Source organism: Mus caroli, unplaced genomic scaffold, assembly GCF_978045245.1.
Source record: "Mus caroli unplaced genomic scaffold, Mus_caroli_1 scaffold_10, whole genome shotgun sequence".
In the NCBI taxonomy this organism is placed as follows: domain Eukaryota; kingdom Metazoa; phylum Chordata; class Mammalia; order Rodentia; family Muridae; genus Mus; species Mus caroli.
Window position 1 is genome coordinate 56585765 of NW_028227265.1, and position 27135 is coordinate 56612899.

The 27135-nt window shown below is 41.1% G+C and overlaps 1 protein-coding gene across 4 annotated transcripts in view; it reads left to right on the forward strand.

Annotated features, from left to right (window-relative positions):
- Positions 1-27135, forward strand: part of Large1 (LARGE xylosyl- and glucuronyltransferase 1) — a 458660-nt gene that overhangs the window by 272650 nt on the left and 158875 nt on the right. For all 4 annotated transcript variants that reach the window (XM_029480702.2, XM_021170066.3, XM_029480704.2 and 1 more), the window contains one exon: positions 1843-2014. In XM_029480702.2, coding sequence (XP_029336562.1) covers positions 1843-2014 — 172 coding nt within the window. The remainder of the gene's footprint in view (positions 1-1842; positions 2015-27135) is intronic.

Below are 27135 nucleotides of genomic sequence, written 5' to 3' on the forward strand. Positions count from 1 at the left end.
ATTGCTAAGTGTTGTCCTTCAAAGGTGTCATCACTCTTGGCTGCTTCCCTTCCTTGGAAGCTTGCATGGCACCTTTTGATTTAATTAAGTTTAGACCTATGGGAATTGCTTCAGATTAGATCCATCTCATACTCCAGGTTCTATATCTAAAGCACACAGTATCTTTAGCAATACATACTTATTGCCTATCACTAGGGAGCAATCAAGAACAAGAAAAATAGCCTACAATTATTTGGGGGAGAGGGGAGTTTCTTGAACTTTCCAGTCCAACAACCCAAATGGGATCTCCTCATACTTGGTACCAGGGGTTTTTGTTAAATAGTCTATGACTATTGGAGGAAGCATCATCAGCCCAGAAAACTTTTTTTTTCATTTAAACTACATATATGTAATGTGCTCTCCTTCTCCTTTGCACTGACCTCCCCAATTTAAGTCCTTCTCTCTATTTTCCCCATTTCATCCTTCAAATCAATTGCACCTTGCTATTACTCTCTAACTCTCTTTCCACATCCTGGTTTCTGTTTACTTTCCTGGTTTCTGCAGTTGCCCCAGGTTACATAGTCACCTCTGAAGACTTATAGCCAGGAACCTCAGATGTCAAAGAAAATGTGACATTTGTTTTTCACAGCTGGGTTACTTACTTACTTACTATATATTTTCCTAATTCCATTCACTCACCTTCAATGTTTGCAATTTTTCTTTATAGCGGAATATAATTCCATAGTATATATGCACCATACTTTCATTAGCCATCTCTTATTTGATGAATCTTTAAATTGTCTTAATTTTCTAGCTATTGTGACTAGAGTGGCAATGAAATGGGACTCCCACTTGGTTGTTCAGCGAGGTCTTTATCTATCAGTAGTCTTCATGCCTCTGCCTCCCAGGTTCGATGTGAATTCCACCCATACCCAACTCAAAACCAGTGTGCTCTAAATGAAGTTATAAGGATAAAGAAGATGAATATTGTTTGGATTTCTGAGGTTCTGGCTCCATCCTCATTAGAAGTTTTATACTGTTGAAATTAAAATGTGGACCATGGGTCACATGGAGACACCGCCACTTTGTGTGCTTTTTCTCCTATAGTGATCTTCACAAATGACATGTACAGAAGAGGATTTTATCAAACCTGTGTATAATTATGGGCCCAGCACTGTAGCTACAAGTATTAGGAAAATGTGTGCCTTGCAGCTTAATGCCACTCACCTATACTGCACTGGTTGTTCCCTTTCTGTCACGTGAGCCCAGTAGCCCTGAGATAATTGACATAGGTCTATCTTCCATTACTCTCCAGTGACCAACATTACGCAGATGCTGACCAGGTCCTCATTTCAGTGAAGAAGCACTCACACTAACTTAGCCTATTATAACATTAAAATAGAGAAAAACATAAATAAGAAAAATACCTTGAGGTATCTTTAGTGGCAGATAAGTTTAATGAATTGAAGAAATACAATGAGGTGCTAAGCATTTTTCTTTTTCCTTTTGTTTTTTTCCCACATAACTTATTTTTCTTCAGTGGGCTCATATAACTTCGCTAATAGTAATAAAGCCTGTCTTAAATATTTCAGTGTTGAATTTGTACTTAATAATTATTTCACAACCAATATTTTAGGCCTATCTTGATTTAAATACACTTTTATTCCTAGCACAACTTGATACATTTGAACTAAATGAACAAATCTTTAAATCCATTTATCTATTTAACAAATTTTTATTGGATTGTATTCTGTCTCAGCATGGTTTATAATGTTAAAACAATGAATCCATGTGGTAACTTTTTACCCCTTTTCTGATTTTAACAGCTCACTGTTTATCTCTGTTCTCTTCTTTCCTGTCTAGTCTGAAGTGTCCTGGATTCCCAACAAACATTACTCTGGGATTTATGGCCTGATGAAGCTGGTTCTGACCAAAACTCTACCTGCCAACCTGGAGAGAGTCATTGTCCTAGACACCGACATCACCTTTGCAACAGACATTGCAGAGCTGTGGGCCGTGTTCCATAAGTTCAAAGGTAAAATCTAGCAAGCCAACCATGCTGGCTTTTAAAAATGTATTTTATTCATTACCAGTGTGTGTGTGTGTGTGTGTGTGTGTGTGTGTGTGTGTGTGTGTGTGTGTTTGTCTCTGTGATTGTCCATGCATATCTATGAGAGTTTGTTTTCACAGAGGCGTATGCCATAGTGTACATGTGGAGATAAGTACAAATTTTGAGAGTCAGTTCCCTCCTTCCACTTTGAATGGCAGAAGTTAAACACAGGTGGCCAAGTTTTCAGGGCACACACTTTAAATCATTGAGCCATCATCTCAGTCAGTGTTCTTATTTTTAATATGGTCCTAGAGATTCATCTTAGAGCCTTATATGTGCCAGGCAAGCATGCGACCAATTACCCATACCCCATCCAGCATTACATCTGAGAAAGGACATGACCTTAAGGAGAATATTAATAAGAAATCACAAGTGTAAAAGTCAAAAATTTACTATTATTTCTGAAAAGTTAAAGTAAAACTGAAAGTTGTATTTCTTTAGGAATTGAAGAGATTGGATGCATGTTCATAGGAAAACCCATTTTAGGTGACTGCATAGTCAAATAATCAGCTATGTTTATTTTTATGAACATGATAAAGTATTGGTATATCTTTTTGTATGCACATTTTGAAATTTATTTTCCTATTATTAAAACTAGATTTCCTTCTAATATATACTGATTACAGTTTCTCCTCCCTCTGCTCCTACCAATTTTTTCCACCTGCCCTTCTCTCTGGATCCACCCCCTTTCTGTCTCTATTACAAAACAGGCTGGTAAAGGATAATAAAATAACAATAATATAATAAGATGAAACAAAAAGTAACACACTAGAATAGAGTGATACAGACATATAGAAAGCAAAGATCAAAAGAAAAGACACACGCACGCGCACACACTCAGTACTCACCACAGAAACCTAGTTGTTTACACACTGAATAATTTCATAAAAACACAAAACCTAAAGCCATGATAATAAATTAAAATAAAAGGATAAAAACATAAACAAATAAATAAAAGCCCTTACATTTGGCTGCCTGTCTTCCTTGCTTGTAGGGCTGTTACTACTACTTAGTAGATGCAGAATGCAGTCTGTGATAGGGGTCTCAAGGTGTCTTTCCCTGAGGAACCAGAAGGGATAAATTCCAAGGATCTGTGGTCTGACCTGAATGAAAGGTTCTGTGGGACTCTGGTATGACCAGAACTGTCAGAGTGTTCCAGCTTTCTGTTGGCCATGTAGCCTAACCTTAAGAGTAGCTTGTTACCCCCAGTTAAACTCCCTTAGAGAAAACAAAATATTCATTTTCAAGAGGATTTCCACTGGGGATAGCTTCGGGTTAGGGACAGGCCTAGTGTCCACTTTCTCTTTGCAGCTCTAGGACTCCATCTGTTATAGACACTGCAGGCTGTGTTCATGCTGCCTCAGTCTCTGTGAGTTTATATGTGAGTTCATCTATTGATCCTTGCTTTCTTGGTGCCTTCCATTCCTCTTCTCTGACTCTAACATTCTTTCCCCCTTCTCGTCTGCAGTTTTGTTGTTGTTGTTGTTGTTGTTGTTGTTGTTGTTGTTGTTTCTAAGCCCTAAGGGGAGGAATTTCATAGAGAGATCCCATTTAGGACTGAGTGTTCCAAGGTGTCTCACTCTCTGCATTTCATCTCACCATGGAACTTTGTATTTGTTCCCATCTGCTACAGGACGAATTTTCTCTGATGATGGCTGAGTCAACCCTGATCTAATATAGCAGAATGTAATACTATGTTCTTTTATTGAACAGTGGTATTTGATTTTACCCTCAGTACCTGATCTTTCTAATATCAGGCTCTTGGATAACCAGGTTGAATACCAGGTTCCACCCGATAGGTGGAGTATGCCTTAAGTCAAATCAAATATAAATTAGGTTGGTTATTCCCTCAGGCCTCTTGCCACCATTACTCTAGCATTACTTGAAGGCTAGTAGAAATTGAAGGATTTGTAGATGGGCTGGTATTTACATTTCTCATTGGGTAGTATGCAGAATATATTCTTATACCAAAAATACTAGTCTGTTGAGTTGAAGGCTCTATGTAGTCACTAGCTCACCTTCGCCACATTCAATGAGTTGTATAAGTATTCAATAGAATCTATCAACAACCTATATCTTAACAACAGCCTGGGTTTTGTAGGGGTTCCCATGGGATGTCTTTGGCTAACATCTCAATTAGATGTAATGCATTCTTGAAACTGAAGCTTCATTTGGTGACAAGAGGTGGCGTACTTCGTCTTCCTCAATAGTTGACTTTATGTATTTTAGGAAACTTTTATTTTATTGGGTTTCTACACTCCCCTTCTAAAAATACATTTCATTTTTAGTATATCTTTCTATATTCTCTCCCTCATCCCTTCTTCCTCCAAACTGGACCCTCCAAGTCCAGTTCCCAAGTGTTGGTATTTTTATGGAGAGAAGGGCACTCAGCATGTATCTCTTTTTTTTTTTTTTAATCAAATGTTTTGACTGCTGAGAAAGCCTGGAAAGCAATAGTAAAGACTATTGATTATGCAGTATTTGAAATATCTAGTGCCTTTTGCTGTCATCTTCGTTGTTTTAAACATATATGTATGCATATATGTTTTTATGGCTGGATTTCTAAAGTTGTTCTTCCTATCTGATTCTTTTTATTATTTTCATACATGCATGAGGTACATACACATGAATGTACAGATAGAAACACCTGTGTATGCAAATGTGTAGTTCACTGCAAGACATCAAGTGTTTTCTATAATTTTCTACTTTATTGCTTTGAAAAAGGATTTGTTTATCTGGTTTGTTTTTGTTTTGTTTTTCGCCTTTTTTTTTAACTGAAGGTTGATGATTTTGTTACGATATCTGGCAAGAAAGCTGTCAGCATGTGTTTCTATGCCCTTGAATACTGAAGTACTGGTATGTGCATTTATGCCTGGCTTTTTATGTTGGTGCTGAGGATTGAAACTTAAGTCCTCATACTTACAAAGCAGGTACTCTTTTCCATTAAGCCATTTCCCCAGACACTTTTTTTAGATGTTGTTCAAGCTATCATCATTTACCTCAAAGTATATGGGACTGCCTAAGGTCAAGTCATGAGCCTGATATATGTACTTGAGGGGCATACATGAGAGAAGTATTACAAAACCTAGATGTTGGTCTATTCTAATAGTACCTGCCTAAAAGTCTTCCCTAACATTACCTGGTTTTTAAAGTTCTTTCACACTATGGCCAAATCCAATGGCAGAGAAACTAACTTCCTTCCTTCTTTCCTTCCTTCCTTCCTTCCTTCCTTCCTTCCTTCCTTCCTTCCTTCCTTCCTCTCTCTCTCTCTCTCGCTCTCTCTATCTCTATCTCTCTCTCTCCTTTTTTCTGTCTCTCCTTCCTTCTTTCTTTCCTTCCTTCCCTCCCTCTCTTCTTCCTTTCTTTCTTTCTTTCTTTCTTTCTTTCTTTCTTTCTTTCTTTCTTTCTTTCTTCCTTTCTTTCTTTTTCTTTCCTTGTTATTTCTATTTCATTCTTTCTTTTTATTTAAAATTTTTATTAGATATTTTCATTATATACATTTCAAATGGTATCCCCTTTTCCGGTTTCCCCTCGAAAAATCCCCTATCCCATCCCCCCTCCCCCTGCTTCTATGAAGGTGTTCCCTCCACCCGCCCATCTAGTCCTGCTTCCACATCCTGGCATTCACCTAAACTGGGATATTGAGCCTTCTTAGAACCAAGGGCTTCTCTTCCCATTGATGTCCCACAAGGCCATCCTCTGCTACATATGCAGCTGGAGCCATGGGTTGCTCCATGTGTATTCTTTGGTTGGTGGTTTAGTCCCTGGGAGCTCTAGGGGATTTGGTTGGTTCATATTGTTGTTCTCCTATGGGACTGCAAACCCCCTCAGCTTCTTCAGTCTTTCTCTAACTCCTCCATTTGAGACCCCACACTCAGTCCAATGGTTGGCTGTGAGCATACACCTCTGTTTTTGTCAGGCTCTGGCAGAGCCTCTCAGGAGACAGCTATATCAGGCTCCATTAAGCAAGCACTTCTTAGCATCCACAATAGTGTCTGGGTTTGGTAACTGTATATGGGATGGATCCCCAGGAGGGGCTTTTCCTTCAGTCTCTGCTCCACACTTTGTCTCTGTATCTCCTCCCATGGGTATTTTGTTCCCCCTTCTAAGAAGGACTAAAGTATCTACCCTTCTTTCTTCATGAGTTTCATCTGGTCTGTGAATTGTATCTTGCGAATTCTGGGCTTTTGGGCTAACATCCACTTATCAGTGAGTTCATGCCATGTGTGTTCTTTTATGATTGAGTTATATTTTCTACTTCCATCTATTTGCCTAAGAATTTCATGAAGTCATCGTTTTTAATAGCTGAGTAGTACTCGATTGTGTAAATGTACCACATTTTCAGTATCCACTCCTCTGTTGAAGGACATCTGGATTTTTTTCCAGCTTCTGGCTATTATAAATAAGGCTGCTTTGAACAAAATGTAGCATGTGTTCTTTATTACAGTCTAGAGAGCTCAGTGTTCCTACAGAATGAGTCTTAAAACAGTTTGCCACGCCAAAGAGAGGGATAGAAGTAAACTCATGGCAACATTGGACTCCAGGCAGCTGACAAAGGCTGAGGTAAGGTTACCTTACCATAGCCAGCAATCTTTAAAGCATCCAGGGCTAGTGACAATAAGGAGTTGGTAGGCCAAGGCCAAGGTCTGAAGCAAAAGGCAAAATGACAAGTTAATACTATTTATGAGGGAGATGTCAAAGTGGTAAGTACCTCAGAGGAGTGTTTGATTATCTCTTCTACCTTTCCTATATCTAGAGGTTGGGCGATTGAGACATGTTTTCCCTGGATATGGATGGTACTTACTGGGGAACTGGGCTAATTTTTGTGGTAAAGCTTACGAACAACTCCTGATTCCCACCTGGAATCCCATGGGTCTCGTATGTAGAAAGAGTGTCTTATGATATCAATAGAAGAAATGATTGATCCGTGATTCTAGTATATGTGTCTGATAAGACCAATATGGGCAGCTCTCATATTCGTCTGGCCATTTTCTACAATAATCGTTTGCCTGGTCAAAGAGAAAGCAAGTATAGAGATCATAATATTTAGATGGGGTAACAGATACAGGGATGATAGCAATTAGGATCGGTCCCTGGCTCCCGGCTATGGAGCAGTTTCCTGACCCTATTTGGAAACCCTATTTGTTATCTGTGGGGGTTTCTTGGACTTCCAATCTCCAGATGAAAGGGCTACCCTTAATTGAAATGAACATCGGGGGGAAGACGAAAAGACCACAACTAATTCAGTGTCTAATCCAGTGAGGTCTAGCTCAGCTGCTGGAGTGGAGTCTCATTTTCTGGAATAGGGGACAAGACGGGTGTGGTCTCAGCATCTTCTGGAACTTAACAGAGCACGGTTCTGTTAGGGTCGATGTGTATGAAAAAAAAAAAGGTCATCTTTAGGTGGAGGAATGAAAGGTTTAAGGTGAGACAGATGGACAATGAAAGAGTCCCTGGAGTTTAGCAGCTGTAGAGGTCACGAGGATTACCTTAAAAGGGCCCTGCTATTTGGGAGAGAGGGGTTAGGACCGATGATCTGGAGGAGATAGAAGGCCTTGGTCTCCAATGTTAACAGGCAGTGGACAGGAAACAGTGTGGCCAAGGTAAGTGGTGATCAGCAAAGTTCCATAGGGGAGAACGCAGATGGGAAAGTAATGGGATAACTAAGTGGTCTGGGAGGGGAGAGCACTTAGATGAAAGACCAGGAGTTAGGACTGGACATCCATACATGAGGTCAAAGGGCGAGATGAGGAGAGGTTGCTTGGGGAGAGCTCGTGGCCTGAAAAGAGCCAGAGGTAGGAGTTTTACCTAATCAAGGTGAAATTCTTGTGACAGCTTAACAAGAATAGTTTTTAAAGAGTGGTTAGTTCTTTCTACATTACCTGAAGATTGAGGGTGGTAGGGAACATGAAAATGCCACGGGGATAAGCCGGGCGTGGTGGCACACGCCTTTAATCCCAGCACTTGGGAGGCAGAGGCAGGCGGATTTCTGAGTTCTAGGCCAACCTGGTCTACAGAGTGAGTTCCAGGACAGCCAGGGCTACACTGAGAAATCCTGTCTCGAAAAACCAAAACCAAAACAAAAAACCCTAAGGCTAATATGTACTCTCCAGATACTTCCTATTCCTTCCTATTCCTAAGGGATTGGATCAAGGGCACACTCAGAAATGATATATACCTTGGCTCCTATATATTGCTGTTTTCAAATTCCACTGTCATTTTTGTTTGTTCTTCCTTTCAAAGCCATGTTGAACACATGTGGGGATAGTTTCTCTTCAATTGTTTGCAATTTAATCTGTGCTTTTATGCTGATGTTCAGTGTTTAATGATGCACTTATTCTGCAGGCATTATTGCATCTATACTGAGTTCCAGGTAGTGTGCCTGGTTCTGGAAATAAGATAGTGAGTAAGAAATGGACAGCGAGAGTTGTCATATGTCCTGGTGGGAAGAAGAGAATTCAGCTTTGAGTCTTGCAGGTAAATGGTAGCTTGTGAGCCAGAGAAGCCCACCACCTGTCTTTTGGAAGACAAAACTTAGGGCTTCCACAGCTTAGACACTGTGTAAAGAGAGCCAGGCCTTAGCTGTCGCTGAGGACAGCCTGATTTGAAGAGACTCATGTTGCCTATGGCCAGATCCCATTGGTGGGGTACACTTGACCTGGATTAACTGGCAGAAAAGGGGATCTATTGGACAACTCTATGAAGACTGCCTTAGACCTGCTCTTCACAGTCTTGCTTTCTACCCCTCCATTTCACATTCTTCACTGATAAACCTGTGATATACTGATTTGATCTTAGCCTCCCAACAACATAACCCACCCACATCAGGAGCTCTGCATTGCCCTTAAAGAACTTGAACTCAGCTAATACACCAAAGAAGGAGTCCTATCTCTGCAGAACTGTAGCTAAGTGCTAATACCTGAGAACTCACAGCTCCTGTGTTACTTAAAGCACTGAAGCCAAGAGTGCTATAAGGGAACAAAGGCATTGGGGCTCTTGCCCCTCCTAGTGATGTTTGGAGATCTTAGAACTGGAGGATCCTGGTCCTTACCATAGTGTGCTTAGTCATGTTCAAGGATAGGGATGAATTAAGCTATATATGAGTTAATGAGCTATATTATGTGTTTTTCTTTTCTTGTTTGTTTGTTTGTTTGTTTGTTTCCAGCATTACTTGGTACCCTGCCACACAGAGGAATTCATTAGGAGCCACTGTTTATTAAAGCAGTGGTTTTCAACCTTCCTAATGCTCTAGCACTTTACTATGGTTCTGTCCCGACCAGTGTGACAGTCGACAGAGACTCAGGGGGTCACTTAGAAGAGAATGGGGGACAAGAAACATGAAGAATGGACAGCAAGTCAAGAGGTCTGATCAAGCTGACAAACTTTTATTTTCCCCACACAGGTTATATACTCATAGGAGCAGGAAGAGGGGTGGGGTGTCACTTTGTCTCTGGGTAATGCACCTGTTCCCGGAACAGGATATTGACTGGGTGAACAGTTCAGCAGGAAGATCAGAACAGAATGGGTTATTAGGTACCTATCCACAAGATTTATAGCTATTTGTTCTCTGCTGACTTCAGGATCTATGTCTATTTGTACTCAGCTGGGCTAGTACTTTCCCACAGAGGCCAAGACTTTGTGCCAGAAAGCACTTAAGGCAGTTAATGTTCAAACAGCATTGCTACCAACACAATTCCTCATATTATGGTAACCTACAAGCATAAAATTATTTTCTTTCCTACTTCCTATCTGATATGAGATCCCTGTAAAAAGATCATTTGACCACTAAGGTATCACAGACTACAGGTTGAGAACCACTATCCTGAAGCAACTCCGAACAAGGCACCTGACTTCACAAAGCTCCCTGATAGGCCAGACTACACTACATCTTTATCTATCACTCGCAAGGAGTATAAAATGTGACGTTTTCTCCATGCTGTCTCTTTCCATTTTTTCATAAGGAAATTTAGAGGTAAAAATAAAGAGGTCAACTTTACTGTTTCCCATATATCAGTGTTTTTATACTTTGTTTTCCTTCTAAGTTAGAACTAAGGAAGGTTATGAGCAAGAAGAAATCTCGCCCCCCACCCCCACCCCCTACTCCACCCCCCAAAATGTAGAATGCTCTGGTCAAAAGGAAAAATTCCCATATCAAAGCAGTGGCACTTAACTTCATTCACTGTAAACATATTGACTGGCCATGTCCATCTTTGTCTATTGAAGGACATGTCCAGATCTGTTGTGGATCTTTTATTGAGACAAAACACTAGAGCTGTCAACATTGCTGATGGTCTAGACTATTCCTCTGTTAAACTTCATTCCACAAAAATCAACTAAAGACTCAGTTCTTGCCTTAGCTTCAGCCTTTGGGAAATGTCCCGTATCTCTTGGCTTCTGCTTCTCCTCAATATCAGGACCCTCCCTGTCCATATAAACAGGCTGCACCCTCACCCAGCCTGTATCAGACACTGGAGGGTTTTCAGATCTTTAGTAGGATCTGACTGCAGCAGTCACAGGAAGATTTTCTGAGAGTATAAATATAGACCCCTTTGTGTTTAGCACCATGATCAAATACTGCATTTGTTAAAACTATATATTATCTCCCACAGATTCGTGTGCTGAAGTTTTCCCCAAATGTAGTCCTGGTTGGGGAGGTAGTGGGATTCAGTTATGGGAGCATGGTGTGAAAGATTCACCCTGTTCCAGCACCTTCCTAGCTCTCTCTACTTCCTGGCCACTATGAATTGAGTTCTTCCTTGCTCTGCCCCTTGTGTCATGATTTGTTGCCTCACCCTAAGCCCATAGAAAGAGTTCTAAGTGACCATAAATAAAATCTTTGAAAGTGAACCAAATTAAATATTGTCTTCTTTTAAGTTATATAAATCAAATAATTTCAATCTAAAACTAAGTAGCAAAGTGATAAGGGACAAAACTTTGAACTTCCCATTTAATATTATACTATTGTAAGAATATAAGGACCCAAACTCTTTATTTTGACAGAAATGGGGGCAGAAAGGAGGAATGGATTCCTTTGCAAGTGGGTGGTTAATATGCAGCAGGGTGATAATGAGGGTTCTCACAGAAAGGTGACATTTAAGCAAATACCCGAAGAAGTTGGCAGAACAAGTGAGCAAGTAGGTATGCCTAGAGGGAGCATAGGCCACTGTCCTGATCTCAAGGAGCATCAGGCACACAAACTGCTATGAGTAGATACTTAACAGGGTTGACCTCAGAATGGAATGGAGTGACCAATAAAAGGGCTGGAGGCTTTGCATGTTAACACCATGGGACCTATGGAGGACAGTGAACTTTTATCAATTTTGGGATCTTTTGGCAGACTCTGTCAGAGGTGTCACCTGATCTGCCTTCTTTTTGTATTCGTTCATCCTTGCTGTGCTTAGGTGACTAGAAGAGAGCAAGAAAAACATTTAGGGGACTTCCAGTAATCCTACTGGGCAATGACTTGAGCTTCAACCCATGTACAGCATGTAAAAAGCTAGAAGTTTTCACTTTAGAACACATTCTAGAATTTGAGTCATCTGCAAATTCCAGAAAATAAGGTAGGAGATGATTCCAAGTGGCTAGACTACTGTGGTGTCATGGATTACACTGGGTAGTATAATAGAGGTCAGAGCAAAGGTCAGTACTTGTTTTAAGTCTTTATAAACTTCAGATGGCCAACTGGACATCAGCATGGAGAAACAAGGAGGTGGGCCGAGAGATGAATGTTTATAAAACAAAGGGGAGTTGAATATTGTCAACTGTTCCTGAAACCAAGCTAGAAGTTTTATGCATTTCAGAGTTCAGTAAACTGGACCTGCACACTATTCCATTGCTAAAGCAGACTCCAAACTCTTCAGCTTTAGAGCCTATGGTCTGTCACTTTGTGTCACTTCTTTAGGATTCCCACTGGGGTAGTTGAGTGACACCTACTAGTCTGATGGTGGAGGTTAGATCAGGTGTGACTTGGGGGTCCTAGGTACCTGACCTAACTGTACATTAAATTCGATGTAGGATCTGACTGTAGTAATTACAGCAAGATGTTCTAAGGGCATAAATAATAGATGTATGCCCATAACTCAAGGCTTTTGGATGGAGGCCTTGGAAAATAATGAAGATAATGTTCTGGCCAATGAGGACAATGAAGAAGAGCATGATGCCCCAGGGTACAAGGTGATTTCACACAAATATGACCAGCCTCAATCATGTGTTTCCACTACCCAGTTTATCTTTGTGTGACACTTGGTTTCTTTTCAGAGCAGCTCAGATTTTCCACATTTGCTTTGTACTGAGCACTCAGCTAATCAGTCCGTGGGCAAATTCATTCCTCACAGTCTGGCATGAAGTGATTACTGCTAATGTTCCTATCTTAACCATTTGGGAGAGGATGCTTACGGAAGTATGTTTAAGCCAAGGCTGAGTTCTAAAGGTGCAGAGCTGAGATCCTATCTCACACCGTCTACCTTAATTCCTTTGCTCACCTGAGATGAAGAGTAAGAAACAGAAAATTTGAAAAGAAAAATTTTGTGAAGGGATCTGTCTCTGGAGATGCCAAAGGAATGAACTCTAAGATATATATATATGCATCCCTATTTGTTCAGGTAAGAGACATGGTGATGCAGGCACCCGGGTCCTGCAGATAGAGCTATCAAAGCGACTCCAAGGCACAGATTGCAATGAGTAGTTTCACAAAAATCCAAGCAGAGACTGGGACTGCAGACAGTGCCTTTCATCTGAGGGCGGGAAGTACTGTGAACCCAAGAGTTCTATGTTTGAACTCTTCATGGGGAGAGAAGTTAAGACCATGTTGAGATATACCAGTAACTGTTGAGTTTTCACATATTTGTATGTTTAATCTTAGTCTTCCATGCCTTAGTAGTAAGAGGCAGAAGAGGACAGTAGGAGGTGATGCATTGTAGCCTCCCCCAGCCTTGAGTAGGCTAGCTTTGACCTTGCTGCCACTGAGAATGAGACCACCTTGGGTGGGATGGCTCTATTGTTCTGTCACCTGCCCCTGCTCTTCTCCAAGACACTGCTACCTGCTGAGAGGCCCTTGAGATATTCCAGAGACAGCATCCAGCAGATCTTCCTACAGGCTGGCAACAGGCATCAAGAATGGATTTTCAGGGGATGGGCCTCCCCCCTTTATAAGCACAGACTCTTAGTAAACTTTGGGGGCCTTGATCAGAACCATGTCTTGGCCTCCATTATTTCTCTCGCTGTTTCCTTCCATACATCTCTGGCCTCCCACTCAGGAACCCAGTTAGTGTGAATGCATTGCAGCATTCATGAAATTTAACATGAGACTCGTGCCCATGTAAAAGTAACCTGGTTGAGTTTGCTCACCTCTTTTTTTATGCAGAAACACAATTAGAAGGCACTATTCCTGGAGCAAAAAAACTAGTATTTCCAAGGTCTGATTGTGCCTTGATCTTGAGACTTTTTAAGTTTCAGGAACTTCAATAAACCTGTTTATGGGTGATCCAGTCAAAGATGCTTTGTTACAGGGGCTCCCTGACTTCTCTGAGCCTAAACGAAGTAGGAATGATGCTAATGGTGTCCTTGTGAGACCTGCACAAGATAATATGTGTTATTCCCTTTATATTGTTCCCTCTAAGGATTCCTGCCAGAGTCAGAGCAAGTGGGATAATGGGTGACATCATTAATTTGTATGTGTTCCATTAGTTCACAGCTTTGTCCACAGAACCCTTGGGCCTGGGGCTAGGTTTACATGTAAAATATCAGACAAGCTAAACACACACACACACACACACACACACACACACACACACACACACACACACAAACCCTAGAAGTTTTACTTCAGAAAGGACATTTGGAGAACTTGTAAGCTTCTAGCCAGATGTCTTGCAGGAGTTTTATTCCAGTGTCTTTCAAGTTTTACTTGTCTTATCTTGCCTAGCTCTCTGATTGCCTGTTCCCTGATGGGACTGGTAGAACATCAAGAACATAGGAAAATATGAGACCAAGTTTCAAATTCCTGCTGGTGGCCTGCTTATCAGCAGGGTAAGCCTGGGGGAGGGGGTTATTAACTTCTCACAACCTCATCTGCAACAGTAGGTAGAAAATACTCATGTGTCCTCAAAGTCGTGGGTTGAGGTTTGACAGTGACTCAGTGATCCTGGTATCTCTTGGTTATTCAGAAACATTGTACCTTTCCATTTTCCTTCTTCCTAGAACTTTAATTTCCCACTGCAAAGGTGGCATTGATTTTTCTCTTTAGCTGATACAAAAGGAATCAGAGTGGAGGTTTCAGGACAGCAACACAACACCTTATCTGTCAGGTTCCCTTGATTAAAGCTGTCCCTTTTTTAAAGCTTCTCCAACTCCTTAGATAGTTTTCCCCTCATTTCACATTGGCTTTCAATGCTTCTTAAACTGTAGAGACAGCTTGGCTGCAGCTAAGGAAAATAGAACATTAAAAAATATATAAATTCTCAAATGAAGAGGCTTTACAATGACACCTGTAGCCGGCCACCAACTGTGTGACGGTCAGTACAGAAGCTGGAATTCAGCAGGGAAGATTCTTCTTGTTCAACAATCGTTGAGGCTGCCATGAGCCTGAAACATTTCTGTCTAATTTGTACCGAATTTTAAAAGAATGTTTTTGTGCCCTCAGTAACAATAGGGCTCCTACCCAGTTTCCAAATGTTCATTGTTCTTTGTTTGGGAGGAATGGGATTTGACATAGGTTCTTGATATGTTGTCTGTGTGTGTGTGTGTGTGTGTGTGTGTGTGTATCATATAATTGACATGTATTTGTTATATTTGCTTGATATAAAGTAATATATGATAGATAAGTTATATTAATAAATATATATCTTTATATCAAATAATATATAATATCATAGTCTTTGAATGTAAAGACCTGGGATTGTAGATGTGCACCACTGCACTAGGCTTTCTTTGTTTCTTTGTTTGTTTTTAATGTCTACCTTGGGGTTGATATATTACTTGGAGAATTCTTACGGTCTTTAGCAACCTTCAGTCCTTTCTGTACTTGATACTGTCCTGTTTGTAGGAACAGCATATACTCAAGGTTGAGGTCTAAAGAACAAGGGAGAAGAGGAACTGTTAGAGACAACTACAGCTCACTCAAAGAGTGGCTCATGTCCATCTTCCCTGGTATTTATTCCCTCTGGTCCCATGACCTCTCATCTCCTTAAACTCCTTCATGTCTTTTGACAGACATCAGTTTCTATCAGGACATGCTTAAAGGGTCTTATTTAATCCTGCAGCCGGAGGTCTATTCCTGTCCCTTTCACCAATTCTCAATCTCAGCTTCCAGTTTCACTCACTGTCTTCTTATCTGGTGAGTAACTACATAGCAGATGACTGCCCTGTCCCATCTATCCTTTGCTGCACATCTGAGTGCTCTAAGTATAGAACATTCTACCAGTCATTCCTTGTCTTACACACTCATGTAAGCGCTAAAAGACCAAGAACAGATGTCATATTCCTCGTATGCCCAATACCAGTGTTGGCATATAGGAGATACTCAGTAAAGTTTAGCACATGGAAGATAAATAATGCAGACAATTCCAGAAGAACAGATTTGGAGGGATAAGACAGGAAGAATAGGAAGTATCTGGAGAGTACATATTAGCCTTAGGGTTTTTTGTTTTGGTTTGGTTTGGTTTTTCGAGACAGGGTTTCTCTGTATAGCCCTGGCTGTTCTGGAACTCACTTTGTAGACCAGGCTGGCCCCAAACTCAGAAATCCACCTGCCTCTGCCTCCCAAGTGCTGAAATTAAAGGTGTGCGCCGCCACCACCCGGCTTAGCCTTAGGTTTATTAAAATATGAGCTCATTAAAAGATGTGTCAACATTCCAGTGGAATGCTTTAGTTTTTAGAATTGAAAACGATGTATTTGACTGAATATGGGGACCTTATAAAAGGAGAGGCAGGAAGCTAGTACCACAGATTCCTCCACTTAGCTGCAGGGCATTTATTTCAGGCTCTCTGGTAGATGGAAAAAATTGTAGCTAGTCCCAAATCCTATATATACTATGTTTTGTCATATACATGCATATCCATGACAAAGTTTAATCCATATGCTCAACAAAGAGAACAGTTATAATTAGAACAGTTGTAATATACACTATAATAAACGTTCTGAAAACTATTGTTTTCTGTCCGTAATCTCTCTGTGCTTCCTATTTTCAGTTAAGACTTCTGACGTTCAGCTTCTCTTTGAGAATTCTCATTGCAAGGATCACTTCTCTAGCAATTAAGGACCCCATTAAATAAAATAATGGCTACTCTGAACATCATCACTGTTATCTGCTAACTCTTAACAGCTACTAAGTGACTGTAAGGCAGACAGGATAGGTACCAAGAAATGATTCATATCTCTGGTAGGATGGCATATAATTATATCACACCCTGATTGTTGGGACACTCTCTCTCTCTCTCTCTCTCTCTCTCTCTCTCTCTCTCTCTCTCTCTCTCTCTCTCTCTCTCTCTCCCCAGGCCTGAGTGTTCCCCAACTGTCAGAAGCCTGTCTGTGCAGGCCTTAGTGCACATGAACTATTGGAAGCTTCTTCCTGTGTGGCCCAGCCAAGGAGTGAGGATAGTTCCTGCCTCCATGTTCTCTGCCATAAGAGTCTACTGTGCCCTGGAGTCCTGGAATAGTGCAGGGAACCATGTCCCTACATTGCCAGGATCTCTCAACTCTAATTGGTTTCTGTTGATTTGATGGCTTCTTTAATATCATAGGAGTCAATAACTGACTTAAAATGTCCAAAAGACTGTCTTTGAATCATAGAAAGAAGTTCTGGTTATACATAAGTCTTTTCTTCTTGGCCCCTCCTCTTCCCATTTCAAATGCCCATCACCAGGGTGATGGTATAAGGGAAATGAGGCTTTTTATTGGAGTTGCTTGGCATCTTCTTGGTATCTTTATAATTTTTGCATTGTTTGGTTCATGGAACCTCTCTTAGGAAAAAATGGAGATAATAAGCTTCACAAGGTATTGGTATCAGGGTCTGCTCACTGGATTTTCATCATTATAATGGAATACTTGAGTGCTGTAGAATGATTCTCTGAGCAAAGTGGCTGCCATCTTCCTTAGACCAGCTTTGTCTGCTTGTAAGGCTCCATGAGTACTGGGCTTGTTCCCTGTTAACAGAACTCTTTAGAAAGAGAGGGTAAGAGGATCATTGTAACTTTATCTTTGCCCACCAATTTGTGGAATTCCAATCTAATTGCCCATGGCCTTTGCATTTAGATTAAGGGAGGTACTGTGGTTTGAATGAAAATGGGCCCCATAGGCTCATAGGAAGCTTCACTATTAGGAGGTTTGGCCTTGTTGGTGGAAGCGTGTCACTGGAGATGGGCTTTGAGATTTTGAATGCTCACACCAGGCCCAGTGTCTTTTTCTGCTGTCTGCTGATCCAGATGTAGATCTCTTGGCTCATTCTTCAGAATAGTATCTGCCTATGTGCCACCATGCTTCCTGACGTGACATTAATGGACTAAACTTCTGAAATATAAACCAACCCAAATTAAACATTTTCCTTTGTAAGAGTTGCTATGGTCATGTTCTTATCACAGTAGTAGAACATTGACTAAGACAGGAGATTAACTGAGAGAGGCTTTATCTATGCTGCTATGGGGAAGTTATAATCCATGCTGGATGCAGATGTTCCAGTGTGGCGATTGGAAGTTTCTACTTGTGAAGGCCAGGGTAAGGAATAAGGATATCTCTGCCCACTAAGGAAGAAACAAGAGCAGAAAGCCAGATTATGGTCATCTTCAGACCTCCCTAATAGTCTTCTAGGGAGAAATAAAGGCCTCAAAGAGAACAACTGTCCACGGGCATGTTCCTGATATCCCAAAGACCAGGCTCTACATCTTAAAAATTGTACCATCTCCCTAGAGGTATCTCCCTAGAACTAGGACTTTATTAAGACCAATCCACCATATCCATACTATAACACAGTACAACCTAAATACATCTACATCATTTCCTTAGTGTGCAGTATTTGAACTAGAGTGAGCACCTGGCAGAGTTAGCTGCTGGTGTCATTCAGATTAGAGTGACTTTCTTGTCATCACAAGAAGGAAGACACTGTAAAAAGATTCAGGATGACAGAGGCCCTTGGTATTAGAAGAGTCATTCCCTACCCTCCTTGAGTAATGAAAGATTCCAAATTATCCCAACTGAGATGGGAATAGGAAGCTTGGGAATAGAGAGTACATAGGTAGAAGAGCTGGGGAATTTTCTTTTCTTTGGAAACAGCAGCTATGTGTCGGAGCAGGATACTCCTAAGAGCTGCATGGAGGCCCAACTCATCCTTGCATATTACACTTCAGCTTCTCACTCTCTCAATGGGAATGATACTTCAGGACTCAAATCTGTAATTTTCCTAACTTTGCAGGTATTTGTTGTATTATCTCAGTTCCAGGATGCTGAATTTTTCACATTGCAACATTTCAGAAGATGTAGATTGCAAAAGCAAATTGATAGTTGCCTTCTAGATAATGTTTTGATAGATCCTATATTCAGTGGCCTCTTATAATCCTGAGAAAAAGTATTATCTTTATAAGTATATTTCACTAGCTTCTCCTTTTACTCTTGAGTGATAGGGAAGAGAAGAATGTGGGTAAGTTTGAATAATGGACCACATTGGCTCATATATTTGCATCCTTAATCCCCTAGTGTTGAACTGTTTAGAAAACATTAGGAGGTATATCATTGTTGGAGGAGGTGTGTCAGAAGGAGGAGAGGCTTTGAAGTTTCAAAAGCTCATGCTTCTATTGTGCACACATACTCCTCTCTTTCTGCCTAAGTGTCTGCCTACCTGCCCTCAGACACTTTCCCTGCAGGGAACCTAGCTCAGATTCATACAAGGTCGGTGATTATCACTTCAGTCTATGTTAGCCCCTATGAACTTAGAGCTTAGTTGACTTTGGGATGATGTTCCCTGACCATCTAGGATTCTCTGAAGTAAAAATGTAGAGAACAGAAAAGCAGGCAATATTAGGAAGGTAGTTGAGAAGCTGATGGTGGGTTTAAGCAGAAGCAGGAGCCAGTTCCTGGGAGAGAAGGCATATCAGGCTGTGTCTGGCTATAATAAGCATAGTGAGATTAGTGACCTAGTCAAACATCTGCCCTCAGTACTGAAAGGTGGTTGTGCTGCTGTCATGAAAGATACGGACTGAGTCACTATACTAGAGAGTTCAGAACCCAAAACAAAGAGTCCTGACCAGGAGCCCCTTATGTCAAACTAAGCTAAGGTGGAGGGCGGGTACCATACAGACTCTGAGCTATTTAAAAATTAATCATGAAATTCTGTAGACCTGAGACATAATGGAGCTCCTTTGGATATATATGAGAGAAAGGACTTTAATAAATACTCAAATTTTAGATTCCTGGATACAGAAGAGAATACCCATATAGGTGATCCTAGTTTCTCGGGTTAACAGCAGGTAGGTAATATGAAAAAAAAAAAAAAGATATAGGTTTAATGATAGATAATAACATTGTGTTTCCGTCTTTGATTTTTTTTTTTTTTGGACTTTGGTTGTTTGCATGTCTGGATCCCTATTTATATTGAATGCTTCACATAAATACCACCTTTATGCTCCATCATGAGGCATAGAAGTATTGTTTTGTCTACTTAGCATCCACTTCCCCCTTCAAAAGCTCTATTCCTTCCTGTGTCACAAGTGTTTGATGTGTGTGGGTCCATTCCTGGCTATATGGATAAAGATGTGAGCTACTCTGACCAGTAGCCTCATGGACAACTCCCTTGGTGAGGGGATTGTAGAGAGATGCTATGTGACCTGCACTGGAGAGGCAGAGCTAATATGTGTACAACCAAGAATCTCTGCTGAGACCCTTGGTAAAGGGAGCATCTTTTCCTCTGCAAATGCAGGACTATGAGCTTGTGAAGTTGGAATGGCCCTCTGTACTTGTAACACTGGCATAGGACTCCAAGTCCACCCTGTGTTCAGAAGCTTGCAAAGTGACCTCTGGGAATCATTATGATAGCATACGCATAGATTTAATGTGTAACAACTAAAGAATCCTGAGCAAAATCTGCAAAGGAAAAAGGCAGGTGGATTTGAGGATAAAGGAAGCCAGGCTCAGAAATCTAAAACCTTTTGTAGTCAAGCCAGGGAAGCTAAGACCTAATGGAGCTACATTGTGTATATATAACAGGAAGGACTCTCATACATATCCAAATTTTAGACTCCTTGGTGGGAAAACAAGACTTTACACAGGGACTATGGACAAGATGATTTCAAAAAAAAAAAAAAAACCCAACTCCCAGATCACAGCAAAGGCTGGTACTGAGCCAGGCATTTCTGAGGATGGCCTCTTGGGTGATTTTAACTCACTTCTCTATATGCACATTGAGAGCTTAGGCAAGTCTGAGAGCTTGAAAAGAAGAGACAAAGTCCAGATTGCACTGGTTGAAGTACTTACCTCCAGCCAGGCCTGAAGCAAAGTGTGCTTGTTTAATTTCTTAAGTCATTTTATAATTTGGTCTTCCCTGTCTCTGAGAATTATGCTAACTAGGGGATCACATCCAACATAAATGTTTGAATTCATTAGTCTTGAACAACCATTTCCGTTTTGCTTTCTTGGACCACTTTTTAGACCGGGCCTGTGCCTGTGACCTAGCACATGCCCAGCCTCAGTTAGGCATTTTTATACATCAGTAAGTTTTTTTTAGCATTTTAGAAGGTAATTCTATTTAAATGGAAAGGGTATTTTGTAGCCTATTAATGTAATAATGTGACCTACATTAAACTTTTGATAACTCCCTAGCTCCAATTAATGCTGCCCATATGTGTGCATGGATGTGGGACCATCCACAGGAATTAGAAAACCAACTAATGGAGACACCTTCAAAGAAGAATTCTCCCTCAGCTGAATTCTCCATCAGCTGAAATTTCTCATGAGTGAAAAAGAAAAGAAAAGGTAAAACAAGCATACAAAGGAAAGAAAGAAAGAAAGAAAGAAAGAAAGAAAGAAAGAAAGAAAGAAAGAAAGAAAGAAAGAAAGAAAGACAGTCAGACAGACAGACAGACAGGGAAGATGGAGAGAGAAAGAGAGAAAGAAAGAAAATATAAGAAATTTTAATTTGTATATAAAAATATTTTTTATTCAGTCAGATGTAACATTGATCTTCATTGTTACAAATTAGTTCTTCGTAGAGAATTTGGTCAGGTCCCTAGGGAAGCAGGGCCCCTATTTGGGCTTGCTGTCCTGTGTTTTTTTCTACTTTGGCCTAATTAATTATGTCATCATTCAAGCAGATGAGTTTATGCCTTATGGGGATAACAATTAAAAAATAAATCAGTGTTTGTCAAAGTGGAAAGCGATAAGTGGAGCAATTTTTTTTAAGCTCTCTTATGGGATTAATTGGGAAAAAAGGACGTTTTCTAGTGTTTATTGATGTGGATATAAGTAGAAAGTAAGAGGTAAATTCTGGAAAGACAACTCAATCTGTAAATTGCTTGTCATACATGCATAAGAACCCGAGTTATGGCTCTAGCTTCCACATGAAAAGCCCAACTTAGCAGGACATGCCTTTCACCCTGGAGTTAGGGAGGTTGGATAAATATGGATTTCTGGAGCTCACTGACCAGTCACTATAGCCAAATTGGAAAGCTGCAGATTCAATGAGGAACCCTGACTTAAAAAATAAAGTGGGAGGCTATTGAGGAAGATACTAAACACTAAACCCTGACCTCTAAACAAATGTATCTGTGCATGTGTGTTTGTGTAAGTGTGTGTGTGTGTGTGTGTGTGTATACATGTATGAGCACACACAAACATACACACAAAGAGAGACAGAGACAGAAACACAGAAAAGCTCAGATAGTCAGCCAGATGTAGACATATGTACATATATACATAGAACCCAAAAAACAAAACACCCAGAAGTGACTTAGACTCTAGGAAGTCATCTAGTGCTTTTAATTGCAAAGAGCCTGTGTGATTCAGGGAGATGTGACTGGATGCAGACCTGTGTTTTACAGTCACCATGCTTAGGGAATCACTCTCTTTTTTCTGTTTTGAAAAGATCTGTACAGTAAGTTTTTCTTTTTAACAATAGTTTTGTTTTATTTTATTTTGTATGAGTAGATGTTTTGCCTGTGTCTGTGCACTGTTTCTGTGTGTAGTGCCTGCAGAGAAGAGGGTTTGGGATCCCATAAATTTAGAATTACAAATGGTTCTTAACTACCATGTGAGTATGAGAAACTAAACAGGGGTCATCTACTGAGCAGCAGGTGGTCTGAGCCTTACTTTAAAGCCTTACTTTAAAGCTCCTCAGATTTTATACAAGGTTCACAGTTGGAGCCAAAGTCAGAATTGTATAAACTGTGATCCCTTGGATCATCCACCCCATGCACACAGCCTGCATTTGCCTGACAGTAGCTCCTTCTGAGATTGCCTTCAGTGTTTATGACAACCCAAGCCTCATAGCTGCTTTAAAAAGAAACCTTATTGAATAAATAACATTAGACCTTTGGTTCCTGTGGCTGTTAGGGGTCTGTAATACTTGCTGGTTCTTCTATGAAGCATTAAGTACCTAGATGCCTTTGAGATCCAGAGAAGACTTAAAACAGTGAAGTAACATCCCAGCATAGGATGCTTTCTGAGGCAGACATAGAGACAGGACGAAACAGTGCTCCCGTGACATTCAGATCTCCTAAAACTGAATAATGCACCCAAAAGTTCCAAAAGAACATTTACTTTCTAGACCCATCGCCATAACCCGGCTTATGTTCCCCCAATCAAGCCTGAAAACCATGACAAGGGGAGGGGGGTATTTTGCTTAGCTTGGATATGTCTCATAGCAGCCCAATCTCTAGTGTTTATGTCCTTGACTTGGGACTTGAAAAACCACTGCCACCCATGATATCAGCTTTTCTTTTAAATTTGGGGGATGAGAACATGTTTTCCTTCTAAACTACCAAGAAGACAGTATGGGGCAGGATTGAGGTGTAGTATGGACTCTGGACAGTATTGCACTAAGGAAAGACCTCCATCTCCAGATACAAAACAGGTTTGCTATGTATTTCAGAGGAGAGTCTGTTCCTTCCTGGCCTCCTTGAAACCTTCTCCATCTAAACCATGAGTCTGTATCAGGAATAAAGAGTGTATGTCTGCAATGATGTCTGGGTAAATCCAGACACTATTGGGGACACCTAGAAGTGCTTGCTGACAGGAATCTGATATAGCTGTCTCCTGAGAGGCTTTAACAGCCTGACAGATACAGATGTGGATGCCCACAGGCAACCATTGGACTGAGCACAGGGACCCCAATGGAGGAGTTAGGGAATGGACTGAAGGAGCTGAAGGGGTTTGCAACCCCATAGGAAGGAAGAACAGCAATATCAACCAACCAGAGCCTCTAGAGCTCCCAGGGACTAAACCACCAACCAAAGAGTACACATGGAGGGACCCATGACCCTAGCCACATATGTAGCAGAGGATGGCCGTGTGGGGCACCGGTGGGAGGAGAGGCTCAATGCCCCAGTGTAGAGGAATGCCAGGGTGGTGAAGTGGGAGTAGGTGGGTAGGTGGGGAAGCACCCTCATAGAAGCAGAGGTGGGATGGGATAGGGGGATTCTGGAGGGGAAACAGGGAAAGGGCTTAACATTTGAAATTTAAATAAATAAAATATCAAAAAAATAAAAATAGTATATGTCCACTTCAGTACAGGGCAGAATTTGAAATTCTTACAGCTTTCCCATTTGGAATAAGCTGTGGCTAACATTTCCAACTTCTGTCTGTGCATTTAAGATTATTGAGGATTGTTAGATGTAAGTGGTATAGTACTGCCTGTATCCTCACTTTTCTTCTTAACGACACATGCCTGTGCTCTATCCTAACCTGGCTGTGTTGTCCTCGGTGTTCCCCTTGATATCTCTGTACCTTGTGTTCTGTGCAATAAAACTATTCCCCGCTCAATTAGTGAACAGAGGCCAGCCAGCCTGTGGATAAGTGAAAGAGATTACCCATTTCTCTGTTTCTGTCTTTTCTCCCATTTTAAAGTTAATATCATCAGAGGAGTTCTTAAAAATATCTATATCCCTAGGCCAATCCTGTTCCAACCAAACCCTGGCCTCTGTGATTCCCCCACTGAGAGTGGAGAGAGGCCAAAGGTCAGCCTTGAAGGTCATCCCTCAGGACAACATCTACTTGTTTTGGAAACAGATTTTCATTGCCCTAGAACTTAGTTTAAGCTGGCTATCCAGGGAGCCATACCGGTCCACCCTTGTATACCACCTCAGTTGTAGAATTCGTGTTTACCACTGTGTCTGAGGGGTTTTTGGTTGGTTGGTTTTGTTAGTTTGTTTTTTAGATGGGTTCTGAGGATCCAAATCAGATCACTGTGCTTGTAGGACAATGATTTTAATTAACAGAACTAGCTTCCCAGCCCCTGGCCATATTTGACAAACATAACAAGATGGTAGTAATGTGAGGCCAGAGTTGAGAACGACTGTGCTCAGGTAACTGACCTGGGGCTACTCTTTGCTATGTGGAAAGAGACATTGATCCTTGCTTACTTGTCTATGGAAACAGAGAGGCAGAGTAACATTTGGGAGAAGTGTTTGGAGACAGGATTAAAATCCTGGAACCCTTGCCTCTGTGGGAAAGATGCTGTTTACTTTGTGTTAAGAGCTCAAACAGTGATCAAAATCCAATCAATATCATAAATAGAAGAAAAGGTCAAGGCTGGACTGCTCATGGGGTCACGTAACCACAGCCAGGCAGAAGCTGGCATATGTACTGATTCAAGTTTTTAACTGGCAAAGCCCAGACACTTGGCACCCTAGCCACAGCATGGAGGTTTGCCTGGCTATGTTGCTCTTGCTAAAAAAGGAGAAATGCCATTTTCTCAGCAATTGCGCTCCTTGACTCATTAGTATAGTTGGCATGTGGTTATTTGTTAACTTCTCTGAAAATCTCCATGAGAAGGGAGAGCCATGGCAGGAGATGTTACTGTTTGCTGACTTTCTGTTCTGTATGCTCCTCTCCAGAGTTAAAGGGACTGTGCCCACCCCCCTGGCACCTGGTCCACTTCTCAAGAAGCAGCTGTAGACCTTCTCAAACCCTAGCTAGTGTCTGAGTTCACAAGGTCAGCCATCACAGCTTTGTGGATTTATTCTAGGTCATCCAGAGTACAAACCTTAAGAGCCTGGAGTTTTAATTACAATGTTTTTACTTTGGATGACTTTGATTGAGAATCCATAAGAAATCTCATCCAGAATGATTTAAAGGATATTTCTACATATGTTAGTCAGGCTTGCCAAGGTCTATATAACAAGATGTATTGGAGAAGGTCATTTCCCCCACTGAGCCCATCCATCTTGGCCCACTGGCTCCTTTAATGAAAGAACATCACGGTTGTTGACAGATGAGTGTGAAGCACAGATACCTGGGGCACAGAGAACTTTTTACACCAGGTCTTTTATTAAAAGAACTGTCATGGTTCCATTGCCAACCTGACCTTCTAACCTGAGATGTAGGCCCATTGATGCTTTTCATACTTGGTGGACTGAATCCCATAGCAAGAAATTCCTTTTGCTTTATTTACAGTATGGTTAATGTTCTCTGTAGTCTTGATAGGTTTTAAAATCACCATGACAACTCCTGTGATTGTATATGAGGATGTTATCAGAACATCTTAAAAGATCAGGGAAGAGCCAATCTGAATATGAGCTGTGGTCCTGGACTAAACAAAGAGACAAGTAGTGAAGAGTGAAGTAAGCATCAACATTCATCTCTCTCTGGATATTTTACTGCTTGGTTGTGATGTGACCAGCTGCCTCACACTCCTGCCACCATCCCTTCTTCACACAGTGGACTATAGCTTCAAATTGTGGGGTAAAGTGAACCATTTTTTACATTGCTTTTGTCAGGTGTTATATCACAACATTGAGGAAAGGTACTAATACACAACCCAACCCAAAGCGGAGTCTGGCTTTTCTATACATCTGTACATACCTGCACTATTTTCTATACAATATGTGCAATTAAACAACATCCTGCCTCCAGTGAACTCTTGTCCTTTCCTACTTTGCTTGGAATATTCTGTGTAAAATGCTTTTCTAGACTCCCTAAGTTGTTTTTACCCCACCCCCACCCCCCACCTCCAAGTGTTACAAACCTTCCTTTCCAAAACAGTGTCATCAGCACACTATTAAGATGCCTCACACTCTGATGTCTGGCAGTGTGTGCCTGCCACTAGATAGATTGTAAGCTCCTTTTCTATAGTCCATGTGCCCAGAAGAGCCAGCAAGATCTTGTCCAGCTGTTCTTAACGTAAAAGAGCAAGGGTATACAGCACAGTCAAGCACAGTGGCTGGTGCCAAGGAGTGCTGTATGTGGCATTTGCATTCTTTCCAAACGAGTGAATTCTTGATCTCAGTATTGCCAACATTTGGTATAATACTCAGCATGGGCATAGTTGGGGTCGATGTGGTTCATTTCTCTGTTTTAAAAACCATTGCACAGCAACAAAGATTACACAGTCTACCTTTAAAAATGCTACTGTTTTCCTTTTCATTTTCTCTCCCTCCCTCCCTCCCTCCCTCCCTCCCTCCCTCCCTCCCTCCATCCATCCATCCCTGCCCAACCCCTCTCTCTATGTGTGTGCCTATAAAAGAGCATGTTACCTGACTTGTCATGCTCTCCCACTCTTCACCTTATGCCTCTAAGACAGGGTCTGTCAGTGAACCTGGAGCTATGCTAGTGACCAGCAAGACCCAAACAGTCTTTCTGTGTCTGTATTCTACAGTGTTGAGATTTTAGGTATATGTGCAGCCACACTGAGCTATTTACATGGGTACTGGGATTTGAACTCATTCCCAATGAACCACTTCCACTTCCCCCTCCCGCATCCTCTTTACTTTTTCTAACATAGCTTCAGGCCAATTGGTGGATGTGAAAGACAACATATAAAGGAAGAAATTTGTCTCTCAAGGAAATGTATGGATACAGAAATAGGAAGACAGAGATATGCACTCTCTCTTGTACTGAGTTTGCCAAGGTG